Source organism: Rana temporaria, chromosome 2 (genome assembly GCF_905171775.1).
Source record: "Rana temporaria chromosome 2, aRanTem1.1, whole genome shotgun sequence".
NCBI lineage: Eukaryota > Metazoa > Chordata > Amphibia > Anura > Ranidae > Rana > Rana temporaria.
The window spans coordinates 345,147,153-345,174,741 of NC_053490.1; the positions used below are offsets into that span (position 1 = coordinate 345,147,153).

At 44.5% G+C, this 27,589-nt stretch overlaps 1 protein-coding gene across 1 annotated transcript in view; it reads left to right on the forward strand.

The window, feature by feature from the left end:
• Positions 1-405: 405 nt before the first annotated feature.
• Positions 406-27,589, forward strand: part of DSTYK (dual serine/threonine and tyrosine protein kinase) — a 225,176-nt gene continuing 197,992 nt past the window's right edge. The window contains exon 1 of the mRNA XM_040337559.1: positions 406-738. Coding sequence (XP_040193493.1) covers positions 546-738 — 193 coding nt within the window. The 5' untranslated portion in view covers positions 406-545. The remainder of the gene's footprint in view (positions 739-27,589) is intronic.

Below are 27,589 nucleotides of genomic sequence, written 5' to 3' on the forward strand. Positions count from 1 at the left end.
ATGTGGGAAGCCACACAGGATTCTCACATCGCACCAGTGTGAACCGGGCCTTATGTAAACTTTTGGAGAGAGTTCATCCTCCTCCTCCTAATGTGTAATGCTGAATTGGTGGATACAGATGTATTCGTGGAAAAACAAAGCCTTTCGTACTACTTCAACATAGAAAAAATAACCAGAGAAAGATATCCTGTGTGAATAACAAAAGCACTGTGCCAGTAACGTCGTCAACATTTTAGAGTTAGTAACCACAACAGTCTCACACCACATCTGCAATCACAACACTGGCTGTCTCTTCGGAAAATCTCAGACAGCGCCGCCTCGTGCCGCTCTCGCGATGGTTAAACACATGGACGCATCAGCCCCGCACTACATTTCCCGTCGGACCTAGCGCGGTGTTAACGCATGCGCGCCGTGTTGTTTCTGTCCGCCTCTCCCCCAGGCGATCTAATAAAGCTTCCATCCTATGCGCAGTGCGCTTTGCTTGTTTTGGTATCGCTGTGTGCCAGGTCTGTGTTCGGGGGGTGTAGGAAAAGTGCTGAGCGGGAATGGCAGGGGATCGCCGGAATACCTCTTCTGGGGGATCCGGCTCCTTCCAACGTGAGCTAGGCCGCTGCTTCGCTTATTACAACAAACACCTAACGAGACTGCACCAGAACCTGAGGGACACCAAGAGATTCTTCCGGGATATCAAACATACTTACAGTGGCCCTGAGTCTGACATCAGAGCTGGAGATCTCGGTAAGTTGGCTGTGTGCAGTGCATTGTATGGAGTATTCCTTGTGATGGGGGAGTCCTGTCCCCAGGCTGATGTCTTTGCTCCATAGACAAACTGTGACAAGTGGTGGTGGGACCTTTCATCCGTACTCTCCGTGTGCAGCTTAGCCTGCGTGTATTTCATGAATTTGTATTAGTGTGTTTGGGGTGCATTTATGTCATTATTTGTGACTTTGTATTTTTATTTGGACGACCTTTTCATGCGATTGTCATCAGTCGCAAAAAAAAATGTACCCCCCCCCACCCCAACACATTACAAATGCATGAAAAAATGTATGTAAGGAACTGAATGCTGACCCCCCACGCAGGGACTGCTGTGTAAAGTAAATGTAATCTTGTTACATCAGTTTCTACATCTACTGTATCTTCAGTATATATTGGTGTTCACTTCTCCTTCACTTGTGGAATTTAGTTTTTTTGAAGGAAACCTGGATGGGTAAAGATATAAAGCAAAAGTTTCTTGCGGGGGCGAAATGGTTGTAAACCGGGCGAACGTAAACAGATGACACCCCCCCCCCTTTTTATTTTATGCCTGCAAAATATGGAAAAGGACATCCTCTTCCCTCCCCCCGCTATAACCTGAATCCTATACAAGTAGATGTATGGTTAAATCTGGAAAACTGACAGACTGACACTGACTGCCTGTGGGAAGCATTTGCTGTGCCTTTTATGCATGGAAAAATGCAGCATGCTATACTTTTTTTTTTATATATATATTTTTTTTAGACCTCACATTTAAAAACTCATTCAAGTGCACATTGTGTAAATAAGTCTTTGTGCAGCTATGGGGTTAGTTGGGAACAGTTTGGTGCTCAGTATGTAGAAGTGATATTTCAAGGTGATATTTTATTATTTTGTTGGTTACTTTTATATAATCCCATTGAATTCTATGCTGGAGGCCCCATTCACACCTGAGAGATTTTCTGCTTGTAGCTCTAAAACCTCGTACCCACGATTAGATTTTTAGGTGACCGTTTGTCCGTTTTTTGTTGCATGCTAGTCTCGTGTCGAAAGCGAAGAGTTAACTCTGCATGCGAAAATTAACAGAATACAACTTCAGAAGTGACATAATGTGTTGAATAGTTTTGTCTGTACTCTTTCGTCTCTGAGCATGCGTGGTCTTGCTCTTAAGATTTTTTTCGGCTGGAAACTGTACCGATTAATAGAAAATCTGATGTTGAGTTCTTGTACGACAAAAATGTTTGCACATCCAGCTTTTGTCGGACAAAAAAACTGAATCGGCTGTCGAAAGCACCGTACTAACAATCCGAAAATCGGCAGATTGTTCTGATGAAATTTTACTTCCGATTTTCGTATCGTGTATGAGCCTTAAAGGAACACTAAAGGCAAACTTTTTTTTTTTTTTAACAAACCTGTTATACTTGCCTCCACTGTGCAGCTCGTTTTGCACAGAGTGTCCCCTAACCCTGTCTTCTGGGGTCCCTCGGCGGCTGTCTCGGCTCCTCCTCGCAAAAGCTTTCCACCTTCATGCGAGCTCGCATGGTGGAAAGCTTTTGCGAGCGCGCTCCCGTGATACAGCGGCGGGCATAGCCGCCGACTGTATCACTCGGCCCTGCCTCTCGGCGCTCCGCGTCATCTGCTGTGATTGACAGCAGCGCCAGCCAATGGCTGCGCTATCAATCCGTCCAGCCTAGCCAATCAACGGCCAGGCTGGGAACCGAAGAGGATCACATGGACGCGCGTGGGACTTTCGAGGGGGTCGGGTAAGTAAAACGGGGGTTCAGGGGGGGGGGGGGCTGGTACCGTCGGATGTTTTTTCACCTTGATGCATAGGATGCATTAAGGTGAAAAAAACATTTACCTTTTACAACCCCTTTAAGTCTCAATTCACACTGATGCACTGAATTCAGATGAACTCGCACGATTTCAAACCTGCATGTCAGTCCTACTTTGGGAGCAATTTCAGAGTCCTCTGTGCAGGTTCCTGCAAAGATGTTGGAGGTCCACGATTCTGGCCATATTGAGAATCATGATTTTTATGCATAGTTTAAAGCGGGGGTTCACCCTTAGAGGGCACTTTTCCCCCTTAGATTCCTGCTCGTTATTACTAGGGGAATCGGCTATTTATTTTAAAATATGTGCAGTACTTACCCGTTTACGAGACGCATCCTCTCCGTCGCTTCCGGGTATGGGCTTCGGGAATGGGCGTTCCTTCTTGATTGACAGGTTTCCGAGAGGCTTCCGACGGTCGCATCTATCGCGTCACGATTTTCCGAAAGAAGCCGAACGTCGGTGCGCAGTATAGAGCCGCACCGACGTTCGGCTTCTTTCGGCTACGAGTGACGCGATGGATGCGACCGTCGGAAGCCTCTCGGAAGAATGTCAATCAAGAAGGAACGCCCGCTCCCGAAGACCCATACCCGGAAGCGACGGAAGAAGATGCAGCTCGAAAACGGGTAAGTACTGCTCATATTTTAATATAAATAGCCGATTCCCCTAGACCGAACGAGCAGGAAGCTAAGGGGAGATTTTTTTTTTTTTTTTAAATGGGTGAACTCCCGCTTTAAGGATCACGATTCTCATGGCGTAAAATCTTTTGCATTTAACAAAAAAATGTTGGGTTAACTTTACTGGTTTTTGTTTTTTTATTTTATTTAAAGTAATTTTTTTGCAAAAAAATGCATTTGAAAGACTGCTGTGCAAATAGTGTGACATAAAATATTGCAACAGCTGCTATTTTATTCTCTAGGGTCTCTACTTAATGTATATGTGTGCTAGTTCACACTAGACGCAGTTCCGTGTGCGTTTTCTTTTTTTTTTCTGCACAAAAAATGCATGCACAGTGTTTTCCATGTATTCCAATGGCTCCAGTTCACACCAGTGCAGGAACTGACTGTATTGGTGTGGAAAAAACGGAACTGACTCTGGTGTGAACTGGCCCTTGGTGTTTAAGTGGTTAAACTTTCCTCATTTACACACAGTTTATTCCTTTGATGTAAATGACATTGTTTAGACTTAAGTTCCACTGATAAAGAATGTTGTGATAATTGCCCAGATTTTCTTGACAGCTGTGGCTTCAGCAGAGAATTCTCTGCATAGAAAGATCAGGAAATACTTTGTCAAGATCACAATGGTAAAAAATCGCGATAACAATTGACGATATAATCTAACACATGTCTATTGAGAAATCACCTCGGAAGTCACCAAGTAGCGCAGAAACCACTTTTGGGAATTGGTGTGGTGTTGTTGCACTGTGCTATTTTCGGCTATAGCTGACTATTTGGCGTGCAATGTGACGTGTCAAATCGCCCCAATGTGAATGTGGGCTCAAACGCTCAACAAGCCAAATCCTATTCATTTAGATGGCCCCTGGTCACATCTGAGCATTCTACCACCTGAAGCAAAACACTTTGTTCATGAGTTGCTTTTTTGCCAGATTACAAGTGTAATTTGGCCCCGTATTCTTCAATAGAAGTCATGCGGTTTATTGGCGTTTTGTGCTTTTTCTTAAACTGCAGCTCTCCACCCCTAATCTCCTCCTCCCATAGTGCTTTCTATTGGGTAAACAAAAACGCCTGAAGCTCTAAAATGCGTGTAATGCTCTGCAATACACTCCCAAAAAAAATGCTCAAACTGTGAAACGCATGAAAGTCACTCTGATCAGGTGTGAACGGAGCCTGAAGCATGTAGGCCAAAAGATGCGCATGTACTTTTCTGAGCTACAAGCTTCAAGCAATACTTCACTGAGGTGGGGACAAACGGAAGCCATGCTATTTTCAATGTTGGGTGTTTTGGAGCTTTGAGCTACAAACCGGTGTGAATAAAGGCTCGTACACACTATAAGAAAATCGGGCAACCATCTTCATCCGAAGGATTTTTGTATAGTGTGTACACAACTATCGACAGCTGATTCAGAATTTTCATAAAATTCACAAAGGGAAACATTTTACTCGTAAAAGCAGGAACGATTTCTGTTTTAATGTGTACAGTTTTCGTAGAAGAAAAATCTGAAGAGACTTTGCATTAACAGAAACAATAAATTACAAAAAAAAGCCTTTTGTCATATGAGAATATTCGTAAGGGCCCTTCCACACGGGATGGATCCGTGATGATCGGCCCCGTGAACCTCCGCTTGCTCACCAGGGAACGCGCTGTGTTCACCCGATCCGATGACGGATGGAAAAATTGGATTTCCTCAGTCTGCAGAACCGGAGCACAGCGAACCCGGATGAGATCGGATGTTCATCCGCTGACACCCGCTATCTCATAGGGATTAAAGGAACACTAAAGGCAAAGTTTAAAAAAAATAACAAACATGTTATACTTGCCTCCACTGTGCAGCTCGTTTTGCACAGAGTGTCCCCTAACCCTGTCTTCTGGGGTCCCTCGGCGGCTGTTTCAGCTCCTCCTCGCAAAAGCTTTCCACCTTCATGCGAGCGAGCTCGCATGGTGGAAAGCTTTTACGAGCGCGCTCCCGTGATACAGCGGCGGCCATAGCTGTGAATGACAGCAGCGCCAGCCAATGGCTGCGCTGCTATCAATCCGTCCAGCCTAGCCAATCAACGGCCAGGCTGGGAACCGAAGAGGATCACGTGGACACGCGCGGGACTTTCAAAGGGTCAGGTAAGTAAAACGGGGGTTCGGGGGGGGGGGGGGTGGTACCGTCGGATGTTTTTTCACCTTGATGCATAGGATGTATTAAGGTGAAAAAACATTTGCCTTTAATGTATGTCCCTTTTTCATCCATAAACGGATGGATTTTTTTTTAATTTGTGTTGTACTTGTACTGTGATACTTGTTTGTTTTGATAAAAGCGTGTCTAAACCCAGGAACAAAAATATATCCTGAAGTGGGTCTGTCAAAGTATTGTTGCTAACCAGCCCTTGGATGTGGTGACTGAATTGGCCTAATCGTGACATTAACTCATTTCCTGTCCTAGTGCGACAACCATACTGGTTGGTAGTTTTTGACTTGGGACTACAGAACACCTCCCTCTTCTAAAACAGGGGGTGTTTTTTTCCTAGTCTAAGAACATAGCGGTGTACAGTGCTTACTGATATCAGTATAGTATGGAGACAGAGTACCGGAAGTTTTGTGCTCACAGGATTTGCACACTCAAGATTTCTGCCTGGATGAAAAGATTATTTTTTAAATATCTGCTCAAAAAGAAGAACCTTTAATGGTACATTTGAGCAAATAATTGTTGTTTTCATTGGTAACTTTATTGCTAGATACACGTTGACCATCAAGGCATGCTTTGCTTTCTTCTGTATGTAAAAGAGGAAGGATGTGATTTGGGGAATTGGTGAGTGATTGTTTAAAGTGATTTAAAACTTTTTTTTTTCTTCTTTTTTATAAATCGGAATTACCTACCCTGTGCAATAGTTTTGCAGAGAGCAGCCCCAGAGCCTCCACTTCTGGGGTCCCCTGCTGGTTCCTCCTGTCCCGAGTGCCCCTATAACAAGCTGCTTACTATGGGAGAACTTGTGAGCTGGGATGTCTATTGATACACACAGCAGAGCTCATCCCTGCTCCCCCCTCACAGAATTGGACAGCCTGTGTGTGAAGAGAACCAGTATTGCTGCTCTTGGGCATAAGGCTGGATTGGGATCAGGTTCTGGTAAGTATTTAAAGGGGGGGAGAGAGAGCTAGCCACAGAAGGGGTGTGTCCCCCCTCCCCCTTCCTGCAGAGAATGCATTAAGATAAAAAAACCTTCAGACTTTACAACCTCTAGCTGTATAAACACAAATATTTACCCCAAAGTAATGCTATGGATAAGTGATCTGGCAAGGTTACAGATCTTATGCATCGTGCAACAGACTTATCTGTGGCCATTATAACACATCTGCTAAATTTTGTGGGATTGAAGAAAGGTATTTACACACACCAAACAAAAACTAACAAAAGAAGCAAACACAAACTAGTAAGCAAACACCATTACAGAAAAAGGGGGGATGAGGGGAGTAGTAATAAAGGTAATGGGGCTGAAGATTTACTGAACCTTTATTAAGCCAAATTAGATTCGATTTTTTTTGTTTTTAAACCAATGCATCAATACAATGAGTGCAAGTGTTGCTCTTATGGATTGTGTCTGTTTCAAGTAAGTGCTGCACCCTCTGAGCTGTATGTGGGTTTTCTCCCCCCCCCCCCCCCCCCCCCACTCAAACATAACATGTTTACTTTTTTCCCTCGCTCTTCAACCTATACAAACCCTGCATTCTGAATGCATTTTTAACATGAATGGCTTTGCTCTTTTGTTGTACGTGTGTTCGAATAACCTATCTGGACTTCCGTGGGAAGAATAATGTGATCAGAAAATGAGGAAAGGCCGTATGGGGATCTATAAAGAATGCCCAGCTCCTCCATCCTCCTATCCCATGATGAAGTGGCACATGACTTGATGCGGGTTGTAGGAGCTTCTCCAGGCGATGTGTTTGTAACATAAGGGGCACTGACTGTTTCATGCTGCCAATTCATTTAGCGCTGTTACTGTTGCTGTATGTAGTGTTAAATTAAAGAAATGTACTTATTGCATAAAATACAACAATTTTTTTTTTCTTGCTGCATTAAAGGGTCACTAAAGGAAAATTTTTTTTTAGCTGAAATGACTGTTTACAGGGCATAGAGACATAATAGTTAACTGATTCCTTTTAAAAATGATTAAAAATAGATAAAAAAACAATCATATAATGTGCCTGCAGTGTAGTTTCGTTTTTGCTGTTGTTTCCTGGTTCTCTGATGTACAGAGAGCCACTAGAGGGCAGTCAGCCAATAGAGAGCAGTGATACTTTGTCTAAAACTCCTCAGCACCAATCCAGTTTCGTTTTACACACAGTAATCACACCTCCTTGATTAGTGACCACCGTGAGAAATCTCCCAGTACTGTGGTTATCAGGAAACAGGCAACCAGGAAGTGTCCAGAACAGAGAGGAATTGCAGCAACATCAAAGCAAAAACGAGCAATGAGCACATGAAACCAGGACTGCAGCAAGGTAAAGGAAGCTATTTAGCTAAAAAAAAAAATTCCTTTAGTGACCCTTTAATGTTCAGGTTTTCACTGTCTACATTCTTGTTTAAGCTAAAGGGGTGTGTGTGTGTGTGTGTGTGTGTGTTTTATGCATCTGTTGGCCTCTCCACTATCAAGCTGTTTACCTTCACCAATAACTATCTGTTTGGTGTGGTCCCCCCAAGTTTTACTACTATGAAAACAATTCGTCTAACTACTAAATTATTGTACAGAGTTTAGACATAATTATGAAAACAGAATTTCAGAAACTCTACCAATATATTTTTAAAAGCTGTAAAGGGTTTCCAAGAATGAAATGACAAAATATATGCCTTTCCAGTAAGTAACATCTCATGAGCTTGAACGTGTTAATTTAAAAAATCCTTCAGCTCTTTATAAAATGTGCTGAGCCTGCCATAAAGGTTCTTGTTCAGGCATTTACTGTTTAGGGTGACAACTCTGTCCCTGTCGAATTGTGTTCCTTAGGCTTGACTTGCATCTATGCATGTTACTTTTGGGTGTTTCTGTAGTGCTTTATGCATTTTTTTACAGCGTTTTTACTGTACCATTGTAACGATTTATGCAGTTTATTTTAATTTTTTTACACTGTATATAGCTGGTTTCTAAGGAGGTGGGTCGGGAACCTGGCTACCGCATCCTTCACAACCGATGAGTCATCAGCGGGCTTCCCTGCCGACAGCTGAATGTAAAGAAGAAAAACAGGGTGGTTGGGGTCCATACCAGGCCCTTGAGTCTAGTATTCTAAGGGGGACCCCCACACTGAAATGGAAAAAAATGGCATAGGCCCCCCCAAAAAAATCCATACCAGACCCTTATCCGAGCATGCAGCCTGGCAGAGATTGCCAAAAAAGTAGTGTGACAATAGACCGTTTTTGATAAGTCCTTAAAGCGGGGGTTCACCCTTAGAGGGCACTTTTTCCCCTTAGATTCCTGCTCGTTTTCTCTAGGGGAATCGGCAATTTGTTTTAAAATATGTGCAGTACTTACCCGTTTACGAGATGCATCCTCTCCGTCGCTTCCGGGTATGGGCTGCGGGAATGGGCGTTCCTTCTTGATTGACAGTCTTCCGAGAGGCTTCCGACGGTCGCATCCATCGCGTCACGATTTTCCGAAAGAAGCCGAACGTCGGTGCGCAGGCGCAGTATAGAGCCGCACCGACGTTCGGCTTCTTTCGGCTACGAGTGACGCGATGGACCGTCGGAAGCCTGTCAATCAAGAAGGAACGCCCGCTCCCGAAGACCCATACCCGGAAGCGACGGAAGAAGATGCAGCTCGAAAACGGGTAAGTACTGCTCATATTTTAATACAAATAGCCGATTCCCCTAGACCGAACGAGCAGGAATCTAAGGGGAGAAAAAAAATTTTTTTAGAAATGGGTGAACTCCCGCTTTAATGACAAGTCTTCTCTGTGCTTCTTCCTCCTCCAGGCTTTGCCGATGCTGCGTCCCGCTGATCTGTCCGCGCTGATGTCAAGCATTTTTGATAACAATATGGGGTGTGGTCATTGTATGTCACCTGGGATCTTGGGGAGGCCCCCTTGTTAAAGAGGGCTTCTGGATTCCGATGAGCCCTGTGCCTACAGACCCTGGCAACCACCAGCCTGGGTTGTTGGGAAGAGGACCCTGTCCCCATTAACACGGGGCAAGGTTCTTTGGGTGGGGGGCGCATGCGGTCGGGAATGGTTCAGGAGCTGGGGGGGGGGGGGGGGGGGGGGGGGGGGGGCTTGCTCAACTCCTCACTTTCCTGCCGTGCTGCATGCTCGGCTATGGGTCTGAATTTATTTTTTCTTGTTTGTGTGGGCGGGGTCCCCTCCAAATTCATACTAGGCTGAAGGGCCTGGTATATACGTGTGTGTGTGTGTTTTTTCTTCAGCTGATGACTCAACAGTTAAGGAATACTTGCATTTTGGATGTGGGTCCATTGATGACTATTGCATGCAAAATGCTGCATTTTGCAGGAAAAAGTCCCAGACCCTTTCCAACTACAGAGGCACAAAAATGCATTGATGTGAACGTGTTCCATAGTTACCCATGTTAAAAACATTTCCTGCATTAATGAAATGGGCATCAAAAAGCACATCAGTGTGAATCGAGCCTTAGACCATTTCAACACACATTGGAACAGGTGTAGTCCATGGTAGGTAAACCAAGAATCATCCTGAAGCCATTTTTGGAGTGCATTTATTTAGACAGGAGGTGGTTACTGGAATGGGGTAAAAAAATGACAGCTGATATGCACAGTGCTTTAGAGTCAAATATGTTTTTATTGCATTTAACAGAATATAAAAACATAAGATAACGTTCAGATGTCTATTACAAAGTCACGCTTTCAGTACACTGCATGTAGCGCTTCCAACGGAAGCACTAACACAGTCGCCATCCAGGAGCAGGCAATGAAAAAACCACACAGAGCAGCAAGGACCAATAAGATTTGAGATTACCACATCTGACTGAGAAATACAAACATTTACACATAAAGGGAAAGGGGGGGGGGGGGGCAGACCTCGGCACGACAAACCTGCATAATGGAATCGGGATGAGTGACTGGGTTGACCCTGGGGTATCAACAATGTTTTCAGAAGGCCAAGGGGGGGGGGGGTGGTAGTAGTTTTCCAGAATTGTGAGATAAGCTGCCTGGCGGCTGATGGGAAGAAGCACAGTAATGTGCATTTCTAGGAGGCGATGGAGCCAGGAATCATGGACAGCAAGGCAATCTCTGAGGAGGGTGCCAAAGGGCCGATACACTGTGCTTTAGCAAATGAAATGCCTGTTGCATTTTTTTGGCCATTTTTGTTGGGTGGATTAAAAAAAACGAATTGCGGCAAAAATGCACTACATGCTTTTCTGCAGCTTCTCCATTGAGGTCTATTGAACCATAAATGCACTGTTTTTGCTTTTAAAAAGTCCCTGACCCTTTCCACAAACGCAGCTGATGTAAAAAGCATAGATGTGAGTGTGTCCCATAGGAGTCGAAGTTACATGGACTATACTGTAGCGCCTAAAACTACAAAACTTTTCTCATGTGCCTGCTAATCTCAGACTATATTTATGGAGACTCATGATAATCTGACTCCTCTCAAATGTTTTATAGCCCTATGTAGTCTTATTACGAAATGGGCCATTTCTGCTGTGAATCTAGTCATTTTCTATTTTAATAAAGCATTAATTCTTGGAAGGATACACCAGTAATAAAGGATCACATAGATGAAGCTGGTTTTCTCTGGCAGTGATGCTAGTCCAGGGTTTAACAAATTTGCTTGGAATCTAGGAGCCAGCTAAAAAAGTTAGGAGCCAGAAAATGCGCCCCGTCCCAACGAGCTCGGGCACAGAAGCGAACACATACGCAAGTATCGCTGCGATCGTTAGAGCGAGAGCAAGAATTCTAGCTCTAGACCTCCTCTGCAACTCAAAACTTGCAACCTGTAGATTTTTTTAAACGTCGCCTATGGAGATTTTAAAGGGTAAAAGTTTGTCGGCATTCCATGAGCAGACGCAATTTTGAAGTGTGACATGTTGGGTATCAATTTACTCGGCGTATCACAATATAAAAAAAAAAATTGGGATAACTTTACTGTTTATTTTTTTCCCAAAAAATTGCGCTTGTTAGACCGCTGCGCAAATACAGTGTGACAAAGTATTGTAACTATCGCCATTTTATTCTCTAGGGTGTTGGAATAAAAAATATATAATGTTTGGGGGTTCTAATTAGAGGGAAGGAGATGGCCGTGAAAACACAGGGGAAGCACCATTGGCATTGCTGGTTGTCTTGTCCTACCAACGGCCACCTCAAGTGAAAATAGTGAAAAATTACACATTATAATTGCTGCAATGCCAATGGCCACCACCAGATGGCACCAGCTCACAGAAACTTCCGAAGAGCTTGGGACTTCACAAGGCCGCAAAGCCGCGGCCTCAATTACCGCCCGTCGCGGACCCACCGCGATTGCGCGGCAGGGGATGTGGGGGCGCACGGAGACACAGGATCCTGTGCTTCCGTGCGCCCCCACCTCCTCGCGATCGCAGCGGCCGGTAATTGAGGCCGCGGCCTCAATTACTGGCCGGCGCAAGGTCACAATTTCTTGTCGCCAATGCGACCTGGTGCCCGGATATTGTCGACCCCTGTGCTAGGCTGTCAGACATTTGGGGAAATGGACTAAGCGCTGTTGATGAGACCCAGCTTTCCTCAACCCATAACCCTCTGAAGCGTTTAGGAGTCTACCAACAGCACTGAGCCTAATGAAAATCTCAGGTCTGCTCTCCTGTACGAGTCTCCTATCCATAAAAGGCAGAGATCTCCTTGGTTTAAATGTTGGGCTTTGGAGATGGCATGCAGTAATAACTTGCTGTTAATTCCCATAGAGGAATGGCATGCAGAAAGCATTTGCTGGAACAGTCTATCGAACTGCTTTGGTTATCCTTATCAAGGATGTTGCTGTGGTAATAGTACTCCCCTTCCCCAGCAGAAGAATCCTAGACCTCAGGCTGGGGAGGTTTCTAGTTCATGGACCTGCTCTTTAGTCCAGGAGTTTACCAACTCTTCCTTTCTGTATGAGAGTCCTAGGGATGATAGTAGCCTCCTTTTTTAAGGCAGCTCCATTTGCCTAGTTCTAATCCAGACCTCTACTATTCCACATGCTACCATGGTAGGACAAGTCTTTGGACAAATGAATTTGTCTAACATTAGAGACCTGCTCTGAAGTTGAAGTTATTGCTGTGCCTTTTTTATTTATTTTAAATTTTTTGAAAATTCCCAATGAATGCCAGCCTGACCGGCTGGGGTGAAATTATAGATGTGTCATTACAGGGACCAATTAAAGCCCATCTTCAGGATAAATTAAGATTCCCTTCCCTTTCTAAACCCCTAGGATAAAAAAGTGATTAGCGCTTCTGTAAAATGGGTATATAGCAAACAATATGGCTAGGAAGCCAACACTCTGTGAGCTTAGTGATAAAGGGATAAGCTATGGTAGCAAAACCTCCGAAAGGGTCCAAACAGATACCTGTCGGATGGGCTACAGCAGCCAAACCCCTGTTTTACCCTAAGCTGTGGCCACGTGCTCATCCAGGGCATTGTCCTTTTTGTTTACTTCCAAGTAGGGTCCCTCTTCCTACTGGTTGGCCAGTGGAGCGGTCCTCATGGGATCCAGAAGAGGACTGACAACCTACCAAGAGGATAGGGTGGCAAGGATTAACATGCAGCAATGGAGTGATGGTCCCTGCATATGTAAATGGCGTTGGTGGGGTAGTAATTGGGAGTTTAATTGGGCAGGTCTGGAAGACAACACCTGGCAGAATGGGTTAGATGGCAGTGGGAGGGATTGAGGGGGGGAAAAGGATTTTGCCTTGATTTGGGCTTTAAAGAGGTTTTCTGCCTGAGGGAAAAAGAAATTAAGGCCTGGTTTACACTGGTACAATTTGTGATGCGATTTGAGATGTCAAATTGCATCTCAAATCGGCAGCATTTGTCGGCAATGGCACCGTCCTAATCGGTGCGACGCCGCAACTGCCGCACCGCACCGATTTCAAAAAGTAGTTCCTGTACTACTTTTTGCGATATTGGGCCGCGATTTACATTGACATCTGTGCAGAAACCTGCACAGATGTCTCTGAAATCGCTGCGGAAATCGGGACTGACAAGCGGAAGTGAAATCGTGCGAGTTCAGCTGAAATTTGCACAGCTTCACTCCCGCAGCCCAGTGTGAACCTGGGCTAAGTCAAATACTGTAGCTGCTGACGCTTAACCACTTGCCGTCGCCGCACCGCCGAAATACGTCCACAAGGTGGCTCTCCTAGGCGAGACCACGTAAATGGACGTCCTGCCTATTAGCCGCCACTAGGGGCGCACGCGCGCCGCCGGAGGCGCGCGCGCCCCCCGCTCGCCCCCGACTCCCGTGCGTGTGCCTGGCGGGCGCGATCGCCGCCGGGCACACGCGATCGCTCGGTACAGAGCGGGGAACGGGAGCTGTGTGTGTGTAAACACACAGCTCTCGTTCCTGTCAGCAGGGGAAATGCTGATTTTCTGTTCATACAATGTATGAACAGAAGACCAGTGTTTCCCCTAGTGAGGCCACCCCCCCCCCCCACAGTAAGAACACACCCAGGCATACTTAACCCCTTCCCCGCCCCCTAGTGTTAACCCCTTCACTGCCAGTGGCATTTTTATAGTAATCTAATGCATTTTTATAGCACTGATCGCTATAAAAATGCCAATGGTCCCAAAAATGTGTCAAAAATGTCCGAAGTGTCCGCCATAATGTCGCAATACCGAAAAAAAAATCGCTGATCGCCGCCATTACTAGTAAAAAAAATATTAATAAAAATGCCATAAAAATACCCCCTATTTTGTAAACGCTATAACTTTTGCGCAAACCAATCAATAAACGCTTATTGCGATTTTTTTTTTTACGAAAAATATGTAGAAGAATACGTATCGGCCTAAACTGAGGAAAAAAAATGTTTTTCTATATATTTTTGGGGGATATTTATTACAGCAAAAAGTAAAAAATATTCATTTTTTTCAAAATTGTCGTTCTATTTTTGTTTATAGCGCAAAAAATAAAAAACGCAGAGGTGATCAAATACCACCAAAAGAAAGCTCTATTTGTGGGAAAAAAAAGACGCCAATTTTGTTTGGGAGCCATGTCGCACGACCGCGCAATTGTCTGTTAAAGCGACGCAGTCCCGAATCGCAAAAAGTACTCTGGTCTTTGGGCAGCAATATGGTCCGGGGGGTAAGTGGTTAATATATGGGCAGTTAAATGTCCAGGGAGCCCGTAATGTCGACACCCCAGCTGATTTTTGGATTGACTGTTGGGGGCTGCTGCCATCTCAACTAAGGGAAACTGGCAGTGACGCCTTTCGGCGTCACAGCCAGTTCCCTACTGCGCATGCGCAAAGCATGCTGCACTTTCTATCTGGCAGCGGGGGAAGGAGGAGGGGGCCAAACTTCCGTGGGACAGCGCAGTCTCACCGAAGGGTGCCAAATGTGACACTGGAGGGTGGGGAGGAAGCAAATAAGTGGAGATTCCACTTTTGGGTGGAACTCCGCTTTAAGTAACACAGGTCCAACCCCTATGCGTTTATGGGCTTGCTCTTGGTACTGCTTTATTACAAAATCGAGGTGTGTTGGAAGTTGGGTTATACTTGTCTGGTCACTTTTGTTCAAATCTTCCTGTAGGCTGAAGTATAACAATTAGTCCCAGAATTGTGTGTCCTTAAATGAATTTTTGCAAGTACAGAAAACTATTTTTTATTTTTGTGCTGCCAATGTATACATTTCGTTCCTGTCTGGTAAAATGTATTACTGGGACGGATGTTGGGGCTAACTTTGACATGCTGCGATTTGCAATGCTTTGCTCAGTGTCCATGGCAAACATTATACCCTAAGGCTGGGTTCACACTACTACACTACTTTCATCCTACTTTGCTCTGCGACATCGGTCCTACATTGATCCTACTTTCATGAACAGGATACTACTTTGGTCCGACTTCAATGGTATTCAATGGGCCTGAAGTAGGATCAATGTAGGACCAAAAGTAGTACAGGGAGCATTTTCTTTTTTTTTTTTTTAACTTCAATACTTTTTTTTATTGTTTCCATACAAATATACAGAGAAATTTACAAATCCAATTTTTTATATACTAGTGCATTTTATGTGCATACAAAGGATTAATTGCAAAAAATTAAAAATGTCCTTTCACCCCCACCTTGATTAGTCTTTGAAGTTGCGTGAGCTTTTGCCATCTTATCGGCTGTAATTTAAATTGGGCTTGTAGTGCGTGTCTAACCTGTAAATAAGTAAAAAACATGGAGTTTGGGATGCTATATTCCCTGCTTAACTCTGAAAAGGGTTTTAATATGCAGCCTGTATACAATTGTACCACTCTGGTTATCCCCCGTTTATCCCATTCCTTTAGTTTCCCCATGGCCAAAATTTCTTTCAGATTATAATTGTCCCATAATGGGGAATATTCTGTTAGTCCTTTATAGCCCAAAGCTAATTTTACTGCTTGCCATATTCTTACCATCATCTTCACTGTTGGGTTTTTTACCGAGAAGGAGTTGGCCTCTAAGGTCTCTATTACCGAGCTATGGGGAGATCCTCTTAGTATAATTTTCCCACTTGCGTTTCCTCCCCCCTCTATACTACACCCACCCCAAATGCTGCAGCTGTGCCGCCAAATAGTAACTATAGGGGTGTGGGACCGCTAGCCCTCCTCTGTTTGTTGGTAATTGCAACGTTCGGAGACTGATCCTTGATTTTCCCTTTTTCCAAATTAGGGTCCTAAAGAGGGTCTTTATCTTTTTAAACCATCGATTTTAAATCCACACTGGGGAGTTGTGGAGTATATAGAGCAATTGTGGCATCCATATCATTTTAATTAAATTGCTGCGGCCGGCCACCGATAGTGGCAAATGTCCCCATATCTCCGCTTTGCGTTTAAATTTACCCAGAAGTGGCACTAGGTTATTATTTATAAATTGTTCTGGGTTACATGTTACCACAATACCTAGATACTCCATCTTTTCCCCAGTTTTTAATTGAGGAATTCCTATCCCATCCATATTGCTTACCGGGTCCACTGATAAGAGTGTTGACTTTTCCCAGTTTATTACAAGGCCTGAAAATCGACCGAACGCTTCTACTGTTTGGACTGCCATTTTAAGGGAAGTTGTAGAATTGCCCAAGAAAAGGATATCGTCCGCATAGAGTGCGACTTTTTCCTCCTCTGATCCTCTCTGAAACCCCTGTATTTCCTGTCTTGTTCTAATAGCAATCGCCAAAGGCTCGATTGCCAGGGCGAAAAGAAGAGGGGACAATGGACATCCCTGTCTCGTTCCCCTTTCCAATTCAAACGCCTGTGAAACTTCATTATTTATTCTTATTTTGGCCCTTGGGGAATTATACAATAGCTTTATCCATTTAATAAAAGATGGACCAAACCCAAACTTCTCCAGAGCATGCCAGAGATAGTCCCACTCCAGACTATCAAAGGCCTTGGTGGCTTCCAATGATAGGATAGATCTATCTCCCATATTCTCCGTTGGAGTCTGTTAGTTAAGGTACAGCCTTCTTATGTTTATACTCGTTGACCGATTTGGAATAAATCCAGATTGGTCTGGATGTATTAATTTCTGAATATATTTGTTTATTCTCATTGCCAATACCTTAGACAGTATTTTTACATCTGAACAAAGCAGAGATATGGGTCTATAAGATGATGTATCTAGTTGATCCTTCCCTTCCTTCTGGAGCACTATAATAATTGCTTCCATCATTGAGGGGGGTAGCCTTCCTCCTTCTATCGCCCAATTCAGCGTTTTTAGTAATTCCGGGAGCAGCACCTCACCATATTGTTTGTAAATCTCCGCTGGCAGGCCATCTGGCCCTGGGGATTTTTGATTGGAGAGTCCTTTGACTGCCTGTTGTAGTTCCACTAATGTAATTGTGGATTCCATAGCATTTCTGTCTTCCTCTGACAGAACTGGGGTTCCTATTCCTCTAAAGAATTCTTCCATCTGCACTTTAGCTTCCCCCTTTTTTGATCTATATAAATCTTTGTAGTAAGCTGCAAACGTGTCCACTATTACAGATGTTTCAAGTGAAATCCCACCCCCTACCGTCCTAACTGCTGGTACTTTAGAGGGTGCCATATTAGTTTTCGCTAGGAGGGCCAAAGTATGGCCCACACTTTCCCCCTCCGAATAAGCACTCTGCTCCTGAAATAGACGCTTATTTTCTACTTTCTTATTAACCACTAACTTGTATTCCTGTTACTTCTCCAGCCATAGTTGTTGTTACAGGGAGCATTTTCAAAGTCGGACCGACTTGTGTAGGACGCTACAAGACGCTCTCATAGGGAAACATTGAACACAGAGCAAAGTAGGATGAAAGTAGTGTAGTAGTGTGAACCCAGCCTAAGAGAAAAACCTTCCGGGTTCTAACATTTCCTTACCTTATCCAAAATGTAAATCGACTTTGCTTACTAAAATCTTAATGTAATTGTTGCAAAGGAATACATGCCTCCCCTTCAGATCATGCCATCGAACGCTCTGATTTGAGTAATTCCTGACTGAATTTTTTTATCTGGGGCTGTTGGTCTACAAAATCCTCCATGATGCTCACTGGTTCTTGCTGCGGACTTCCACTCTGCTGCTCTATCCTGTAAAGAGTCCAGACATGAAGGAGAAACCACTGAGTCCTGTTGGAAAGTGAAGTTTCCAGAAGTGTGTCTGAGAAGAAACATTAGCTGGGTATTACTTGACATGGTAGTATACTGTGTTGGGTAGCAGGAGAGGCAAGTACTCCTTCACTTCATTGCATATTTGTAAATAAGTGAGTTTTTTTTATAGCCGGGTTCCACCTAAGGCCCCTTTCACACGGTCAGACCGCTCAGGTCCGCCTGTCATATTTGTCGGCAGACCTAAACAGCCGCGCCATACATCTCTATGGAGCGTCGGATGTCAGTTGACATCAGATCTGAACCGCTAAAATCAGACGGATGGCGATACATCGCCGTCCATATCGGATTGGGTGATATCTTATGAAAACGGACATGCTGTCCGTTTTCATCAGATCTCTCCATAGGAGACAGCAGCGCTGCCCAAGCCCCTCCTCACTCAGTGAGCAGAGAGGGACTTGTCATCCTCCGGCTCAGCGGAGATCCATGGAGAGATCTCCTGCTGAGCTGATGGACTCTGCTGAGACGGAGTCCATCTAGTGTAAAAGGGGCCTAAAAGTGGAACCTCTGCTTAGCTGCTACCTCCCCTCTGGTGCCACATTTGGCACCTTTCGGGGGGGGGGGGGGGATGACATTATGTAGTATGCCGCACAGATTGTGGCGAGCCCTACCCGGAAGTGGGAGCAAATGCCTGGATTTGACAGGTAATATCTGCTCCCTGTCTCCTCCCTGAAAGGTACCAAATGGGGGGAAAAGGGGGGATCCGATCAGCGGAAGTTAGTTCCATTAATGGGTGGAACTCTGCTTTACGTCAGCAGCTACGGTATTTGTAGCTGCTGCCTTGACTTTTTTTTCTTCCTGGGAACTGGGCAATCAGCTGTGTTTGAGTGCACAGTTCTCTGTCTTGGAGCTGAATGCTTATCTTGTAGTTTGTGAAGTTTGTGTATGTTGTGACTATGGAATCGCGTCTAATCTTATTCTGGGTTCTTGTGCAGGTTTAGTTGAGATGCAAAAGCTACTTTTTTTTGCCCCTAAGTAGCTGCTACAGTGTTGTGCACCCGTTTTTGCATGATGTTTGGGGCAGCCCATTTAGTTCAGTGTGCTTTCCTAACTGCCAATTGTATTTTATTGCACTGCACCAAAATGCATGGTACTTTGTTACCATGTGTTTTGATCAGCGATTTTGTGTGTGTTTGCAAGGTGCCTTGGTTCCATTAAAGTGTTAAACCCCCCCCCCCCCCCAAAAAAAAAAATACACATCCTGACATACTGGTCCCTTAAAGCAGATTACACTGCACAGTGCTTGTGCTGTATAATCTGCCCCCCTCTAAACTGTAAAAAAAAAAACCATCCCTGAATCTGCCACATCTTGTATGCCCTCTGAGTGGAGTGTTAAGTGGGGTGCCCCAGGGTTCTGTCTTGATAGAATTGGTCTTCAATTACTTTATAAATGATAGAGAATGAGATAATTGGCTCAATCTCTGTTTTTGCAGACAATACAAAATTAAGCAGGGCATTAACTTATTGCAATTTTACAGAAAGACCTGAACAAAATAGCGGAGTGGGCAACCATATGGCAAATGGGGTTTAGTGTGGAGAAATGTAAAGTAATGGGGGCAAAAAACATAAATGCAAACTACTCACTAGGGGGAGAACCAATGGGGGAATTAAGGATGGAGAAAGATTTGGGGGTCCTAGTAGATGACAGATTAAGCAATAGCATGCAATGTCAAGCTGCAGCTACCAAAGCAGGCAGAATATTTGCATACATAAAAAAGCTATACTCCAGAGATTGAACAATAATCCTGCCACTTTATAAAACATTGGCTAGATCACACGTGGAGTATTCTGTCCAGTTCTGGTCACCAGTCTTTAGAAGGGATGTGCTGGAGAGGGTCAAAAGAAGGGCAACAAAACTAATAAGGGCACTGGAGGACCTCAATTATGAGGAAAGACTGCAAACCCTAAACATATCCTTGCTGGAGAAAAGACTCGAGAGGAGATATGATGGCAAATTACATATGCCTCAATGACAATCCAGCATAGGAAAATAACTAACTATTCAGTCTCAAGGAGGCAAGAGGACATGGGGCCACACAATGAGATTGGAAGAGAAGCGGTTTAACCTTAAACTGCAGATGGGTTTTTTTCACTGTCGGGGCAATAAGGATGTGGAACTCTTCCACAATTGGTGGTGGCTGTGGGCAGTATTAATGGTTTTAAGAGACTCCTATATGTGCACCTTAACTGCTTCCCACCCACCGTCAAATGAAGGGGCGGTGCGTCTCTAGTTCTGGGATGTTGTCAGCCCATTTAAACAGGGCACACACGCATCCCTGCACTGTCCATTGTGTCCCTGAGACACAGCTCGTCACTGACGGGGGTGAATTCCAATGGGCATGGCTGTTTACCACCTGATCAGCCATGATCAAGTCACGGTGGATCACGCATGGAACTGCCCCATTGCACACAGCGCATGCGTGTGTCAGACTCGTCACTGACACTGGTAAATGGCCATTGGCTGGCGGTGTGTGTGTGTGTGTGTGTGTGTGTGTGTTTGTTTGTTTTTTTATACATTTTTACTTGATATACAAGCGATGTCTTGATATAAGAGTAGTGTCATGTCACAACTGAGTATAAAAGAGAAGGAGCCTCTAAGTCAGGGATATGCAATTAGCGGACCTCCAGCTGTTGCAGAACTACAAATCCCATGAGGCATTGCAAGATTCTGACAGCCACAAGCATGACACGCAGAGGCATGATGGGACTTGTAGTTTTACAACAGCTGGAGGTCCGCTAATTGCATATGCCTGCTCTAAGTGAAGCAATATGGTTACATTTAATAAAGGTACAACATTTAGCAACCTATTGCTGCACTGTTCTATTGCGCCTCTTCTCTTTTAGACTGTAAAAAAAAAAAATGCTCTGGATTACAAGCATGTCTCTGCAACAAATTATGCTCGCAATCCCAAGGTTTTACTGTATTTACAAAAGTGTGTGTGTGTGTGTGTGTTTGTGTGTTTTTTTTTATTTTTCCTGAAATGGTAAGTTTGTGTGCTTCCCTCCCCCCCAAGTTTGCATCTCAGTTGATTCTGAGACTAATATTACCAACAACTTGTAAAGAAGTTAGTGAGTTGCATATCTCACCGACGTGTGTGGAACTTCAGATCTTGGCTTGGAATCTCTGAAGTAATTGAAAACATGAGCCTTGTTTAGTACATACAAGACAGATTTTTGTTTTTGTTTTGAGATGGGATAAATGCACTACTAAGCACTTTTTGTCGCCTGTAGTGTGACGCCGCTGCCGCCAGAGGGATGAAAACACATTTCCCTCTATGGAGATGGTTCACATCTCCACGCCTGAAAAAAGGTCCCGGACCTTTTTTTCAGGCGGCTTTCGGCGTTCGGCTAGGATGATGGGAACCATCTCCATAGAGGGTGTAATCTTGGGGCACATCTAGGCGGACATTACCGGCGTTCTGTCGCCGCAAATCGCGGTTCAAAACGCCGCTATTTGTACCGCGATTTGCGGCGACAAAACGCCGCGAATTTGTCTGCCTAGGTGTGAATGGGCTCTTAAAGTCTGAGATTTGTGGTACTTGTTGGTTGTGGTGTGGGGGGGGGGGGGTGGGAAGCTGTTTCCAAAGGTGGACTTGGCTTCTAAGTTGCTGCTTATAGTGGGGAGTACCTGTGCTGCAAGTCTCCCACACATGGTCTGCCCTGCATCGTGACTGACTGTAAGTGGTTCCTTGGGAGCGGGAAAGCACCAGAAACCTTAAAGCTAAACTCCAATTTTTTCACTAGTACTGACCAATCCCAATATAGATTGTATCATGTTGCTCTGATATGCTGAGTTTAGTTGTGCTGTTGCTGGGCAGGCTAGAATGGATCACCATTAGAATTCAGTCCTGCCCAGTTATATACAGGGCTGTGGAGTCGGAGTCGAGGAGTCGGAGTCGGGGGAAATTTTGGGTACCTGGAGTCGGCAAACAATGCACCGACTCCGACTCCGACTCCTACTAAATTTAGATTGGAATAAAAAATAAAAAAAGCAAGTTTAAATGTCCCAATTCACAAAAAGTTATAATTAATGACTTCTCTACTGTAAGAATAAAGAACAATGCATGCAGTGCCTCACGTAACCGCCGCAAAACGAACACGTTAAGTGACCGTGAAGAAGCATGCTTTTCATGTGCTTCACTATATGGCACGCAACACACAATTAGGAGCTGCAATACTTATACTTTCCATAGTGTTGTGTTCTGCTTTTACAGGGAACGCATGTTAGAGAACCAGTAAGTGTCCAAATAAAAAAATTCCAACAGGAGTTTTATAAAGCACTAAAAGAAGTTGAAAAGTATGATCGCTCATCAAAACTTACTGTTGAAGAAGCCATCCTTGTTTATCCAAAGATCGTTAGTGATGTGGCCAGAATAGTCACGGCAATGCCACCCACCCAAGTCAGTGTCAAAAGATTATTTTCAGCCCTAAAAATAATAAAGTCTGAGTTAAAGCGGTTCTCCACCCTAAAGTGAAGTCCCGCTGATCGGAAACCCTCCCCCCCTCCGGTGTCACATTTGACACCTTTCAGGGGAGAGGGGGGTGCAGATACCTGTCTAAAGACTGGTATTTGCACCCACTTCCAGCCACACGCTACGGGCAAAAGACGGGTTTTTCTGACTTCCCGTCTGTCGCCCGTTGTGTGCTGGGAACACTCGGCTCCCAGCACACAGCGTGTGAGCCAATCGGCGGGCGCAGCGCGACTCGCGCCGTAGGGAACCGGCCAGTGAAGCCGCAGCGCTTCACTTCCTAGTTCCCTCAGCGTGGATGGCGGGGGGAGCAGCAGAGAGACGAGCGATCGCTCGTGCTCTGCTGCGATCGGCGCTGGACTCCAGGACAGGTAAGTGTCCTAATATTAAAAGTCAGCAGCTGCAGTATTTGTAGCTGCTGGCTTTTAATATTTTTTTCCCATGGCACATCCGCTTTAAGAGCCTCTATGAAAGAGGATCTGGCAGAGGCAATTCTCTTCCTTAGAACTCTACATTGAATTGATTTGCATTTGCTAAGCCTAGAACTACATTTCAAGATTAATATAAACCATTTCTAGGTTTTACAGATAACCCTAACCCTACAGATAAGCTTTGTTTTTGTTCTAAAACAACCAAATAATGTGGTTTGTATTTTTGAACTGGTAAAGATCCTGTTCCTGATGTTTATGCCTGCTGCTACTATCCAGCCACTTGATTGTTTTCATTGTGTTTGTCTTTTGCTTAAACTGTGCAATACAGTAGACTGTTGGCTTCCCAGCCAGTAGTCCTGTGGTAGGTTGCGTTTCTTTCCCTCAAGGAATGTATAAAATACATTCGCATATTAATACAGAGGAGTCGGAGTCGGAAGTACATAAAACTGAGGAGTCGGAACATTTATCTACCGACTCCACAGCCCTGGTTATATATGCCGACCAGTGTGAACGGGGAGAGTCCCACCACTTAGATCCCTCCCTCCCAGCTCTGTGGTCATTAATTTATGTATGTAAGAAGGAAATCCTTTCATAATCTCCCATAGACCTTCCTCTGTAGTCTTGCAGCAAGTCATAATTCTTTGGCATGTCACTAGACAGAAATGACACAGGAAAGGGTATGACACATTTACACCTGCTTTGCAGACTGATCGGCATTCAGGTCACTCTTCGGAGAGCATCTGACAGGCTGTGAGGAGTTGTATTGCCTCCACCTGGTTTAACACCCTGAATGTGGCAGTACTGCACTGCAAACATGTGGTGTAGCTTCATTCACTAGAATTGGTTGTGTCTGGCAGGCAGTTCTGCGCGACAGGAGGTAGAGTTCCCATCACAGCCATGAAGCAAAGTATCGCTGCCACTACAGCTAAAGGGGGAGTAGTTGGGGGGGGGGGGGGGGGGGGGGCTTTGGTAAAACCTTGGTTGTGCTGTATTTTTACCATTCATGACGTAACACTGCAATGATTCTAGTATGGTAATTATACCTTACATTTAAGGCCCCGTTCACTTTTTTTTTTTCTCCGACAGTTGTCCATTTATACAATATTTTAAACACATAGCATGTACATATCAAATGACACCCCAAAATAGATTCTCCTACTTCTGAGTATGGCGAGTCCACATGTGGGAGACTTTTTTTCACAGCCTGGCCACATACAGAGGCCCAACATCCAGGGAGCACCATCAGGTGTTCTAGGGACATGCATTTCTCAAGTCTAATTTGGCTACCAATTGCACTTTTGTGAGGCACTGCAGTGGCATGGCCGAGTACGGTTGGGGCATGGCCGAGTACGACAGAGGGATGGCTGGCTAAATGTGGCTGCAACATGTGGGCACAGAAGCTCTGTGGGCACTGCACATCCAGCCCACAGCGCTGCTGCAACCCTTCTCTTCCACTGTACAGAGAGGGGAGAGAGGAACCGGACATGACGCTGCTATCATTTAATACGACCTTGTCGCTTTAAAGCGGATGTGCCACTAAAAAAAAATATTAAAAGCCAGCAGCTACAAATACTGCAGCTGCTGACTTTTAATATAAGGACACTTGCCTGTCCTGGAGTCCAGCGCCGATCGCAGCAGATGACGAGCGATCGCTCGTCACCCTGCTGCTCCCCCCTCCATCCACGGTGAGGGAACCAGGAAGTGAAGCGCTCCGGCTTCACTGCCCGGTTCCCTACGGCGCATGCGCAAGTCGCGCTGCGCCCGCCGATTGGCTCCCGCTGTGTGCTGGGAGCCGAGTGTTCCCAGCATACAACGGGGGACGGACGGGAAGCAGAGAAAAAACCCGTCTTTTGCCCGTATCGTAGGGCCGGAAGTGGGTGCAGATACCTGTCTGTAGACAGGTATCTGCACCCCCCTCCCCCCTGAAAGGTGTCAAATGTGACACCGGAGGGGGGGAGGGTGCCAATCAGCGGGACTCCACTTTAGAGTGGAGATCCGCTTTAACTGACAATTGCATGGTCGTGTGACGCTGCACCCAAATGAAATTTTACGTCTTTTTTTTTTTTTCCCCCCCACAAATGGCTTTCTTTTGGTGGTATTTGCTAACCTCTGTGGTTTTTATTTTTTGCGCTGTAAACAGTAATTTACTTTTTGCTAAACTAAATATCCCCCAAAAATATATAAAAAATATTTCTTTCTCGGTTTAGGCCGATATGTATTCTACATATCTTTGGTTAAAAAACAAGCGTATTTTGATAGGTTTGCTCAAAAGTTTTAGCGTCTACAATATAGGGGATAGATTTATAGCTTTTTTTTTTTTTTTTCGTCACTGCGACATGGGGGACACTTTTGACACAATTTTTTGTGACCATTGACATTTATACAGCGATCGGTGCTATAAAAATGCACTCATTACTGTGTAAACGACACTTGCAGGGAAGGGGTTAAACACTAAAGGGCGATAAGGGGTTAAGTGTGTCCTAGGGAGTGATTTTAAGGGGGGGGGGGGGGAGTGGGCTACTGGTGACATGACGGCGATCATTGCTCCTGACGGAGCAGTAGATCCCTGTCATGTCACTAGGCAGAACAGGGACATGCCTTGTTTACATAGGCATCTTTCTGTTCTGCAGCTCCGTGTCACGATTGCTGGATTTAACCACTTGCTTACTGGGCACTTAAACCACCTTCGTTCCCGGAGCAATTTTCAGCTTTCAGCACTCTCACACTTTGAATGTTAATTACTCAGTCATACAACATTGTATCCAAATGAATTTTTTGTCCTTTTTTGCATAGAAACAGAGCTTTCTTTTGGTGGTATTTGATCACCTCTGGACTTTTTATTTTTTGCGCTATAAATGAAAAAAGGCGGAAAATTTAGAAAAAAAATGAATTTTTCTTAGTTTATGCGATAAAATTTAGCAAAATATTAATTTTTCTTCATAAATTTTGGCCACAATTTATACTGCTACATGTCTTTGGTAAAAATAACCCAAATTAGTGGATATTATTTGCTCTTTGTGAAAGTTAGAGAGTCTACAAGCTATGGTGCAAATCATAAAAAAAATATCACACCTGTTGTACCGGTGCCTATCTCATTTCTTGGGGCCCTGAACACGCCAGGAAAGTACAAATACCCCCCAAATGACTCCTTTTTAGAAAGTAGACATTCCAAGGTATTTAGTAAGATGCATGATGAGGTTTTTGATGTTGTAATTTTTTCCCACAATTCTTTGCAAAATGAATATTTTTTTTATTTATTTTTTTCCCCCTCACAAAATTGTCATTGTAATAGGTTATTTCTCTCACATGGCATGTGTATACCACAAATGACACCCAAAAATACATTCTGCTACTCCTCCTGAGTATGGCGATACCACATGTGTGAGACTTTTTTACAGCCTGACCACATACAGAGCCCCAATATGCAGGGAGCACCATCAGGTGTTCTAGGAGCATAAATTACACATCTAACTTGTTGACTACCTATTACACTTTTGAAGGCCCTGGAGCACCTGGACAATGGAAATGCCCACAAAGTGACCCCATTTTGGAAAGCTAACACCCCAACGTATAATCTATGAGGCATAATGAGTCTTTTGAACGATTCATTTTTTTCCAAACGTTTTTGGAAAATGTGGGAAAAAAATGAAAACGCATTTTTTTTACGCAAAGTTGTCCATTTATAAGATATTGCCAACACATAGCCTGTACATAGCAAAAATTACACCCCAAAATACATTCTGCTACTCCCCCTGAGTATGGCGATACCACATGTGTGGGACTTTTTCACAGCCTGACCACATACAGAGCCCCAATATGCAGGGAGCACCATCAGGTGTTCTAGGAGCATAAATTACACATCTAACATGTTGACTACCTATTACACTTTTGAAGGCCCTGGAGCACCTGGACAATGGAAATGCCCACAAAGTGACCCCATTTTGGAAAGCTAACACCCCAACGTATAATCTGAGGCATAATGAGTCTTTTGAACGATTCATTTTTTTCCAAACGTTTTTGGAAAATGTGGAAAAAAAATGAAAACGCAATTTTTTTATGCAAAGTTGTCCATTTATAAGATATTGCCAACACATAGCCTGTACATAGCAAAAATTACACCCCAAAATACATTCTGCTGCTCCTCCTGAGTATGGCGATACCACATGTGTGGGACTTTTTCACAGCCTGACCACATACAGAGGCCCAACATGCAAGGAAGACCAACCGGTGTTCTAGGGACACATAGCATACACATGACAAGAATTGCACACCAAAATACATTATGCTAAGCAAAGGGTAAACAAAAAATGTACCTGTGGTTTTAGTAGCGCAGTTGTCCACGGGACGATAGCACTGGTCCAGGCAGCAGGCAGGGACTTGGTCAGCAAAAGAAAATGCAATTGTCCAGGCAACAGGCATGATGGCATAGGTCCTACAGGCAGCAGGCAGAAGTAGGGCCTCGTTCAGGACAGAATGGGGACAGGGGTAGAGGCTTCTCCCACCCAAATCTCTTTGAAGCCTCCGGGCAACCAGACCCTAATCTAGAATGAGAAAACAAAAACAATAGTTTTCTTCATCCAGAAAAACAATTCTGGAGCCCCTCACATGTGAGACCCCTGTGCTTTGAATCCCACTAGTCCACTGGCAGGGTAAAAGATCAGTCCAAGAGGCAGGCAAAAAGAATG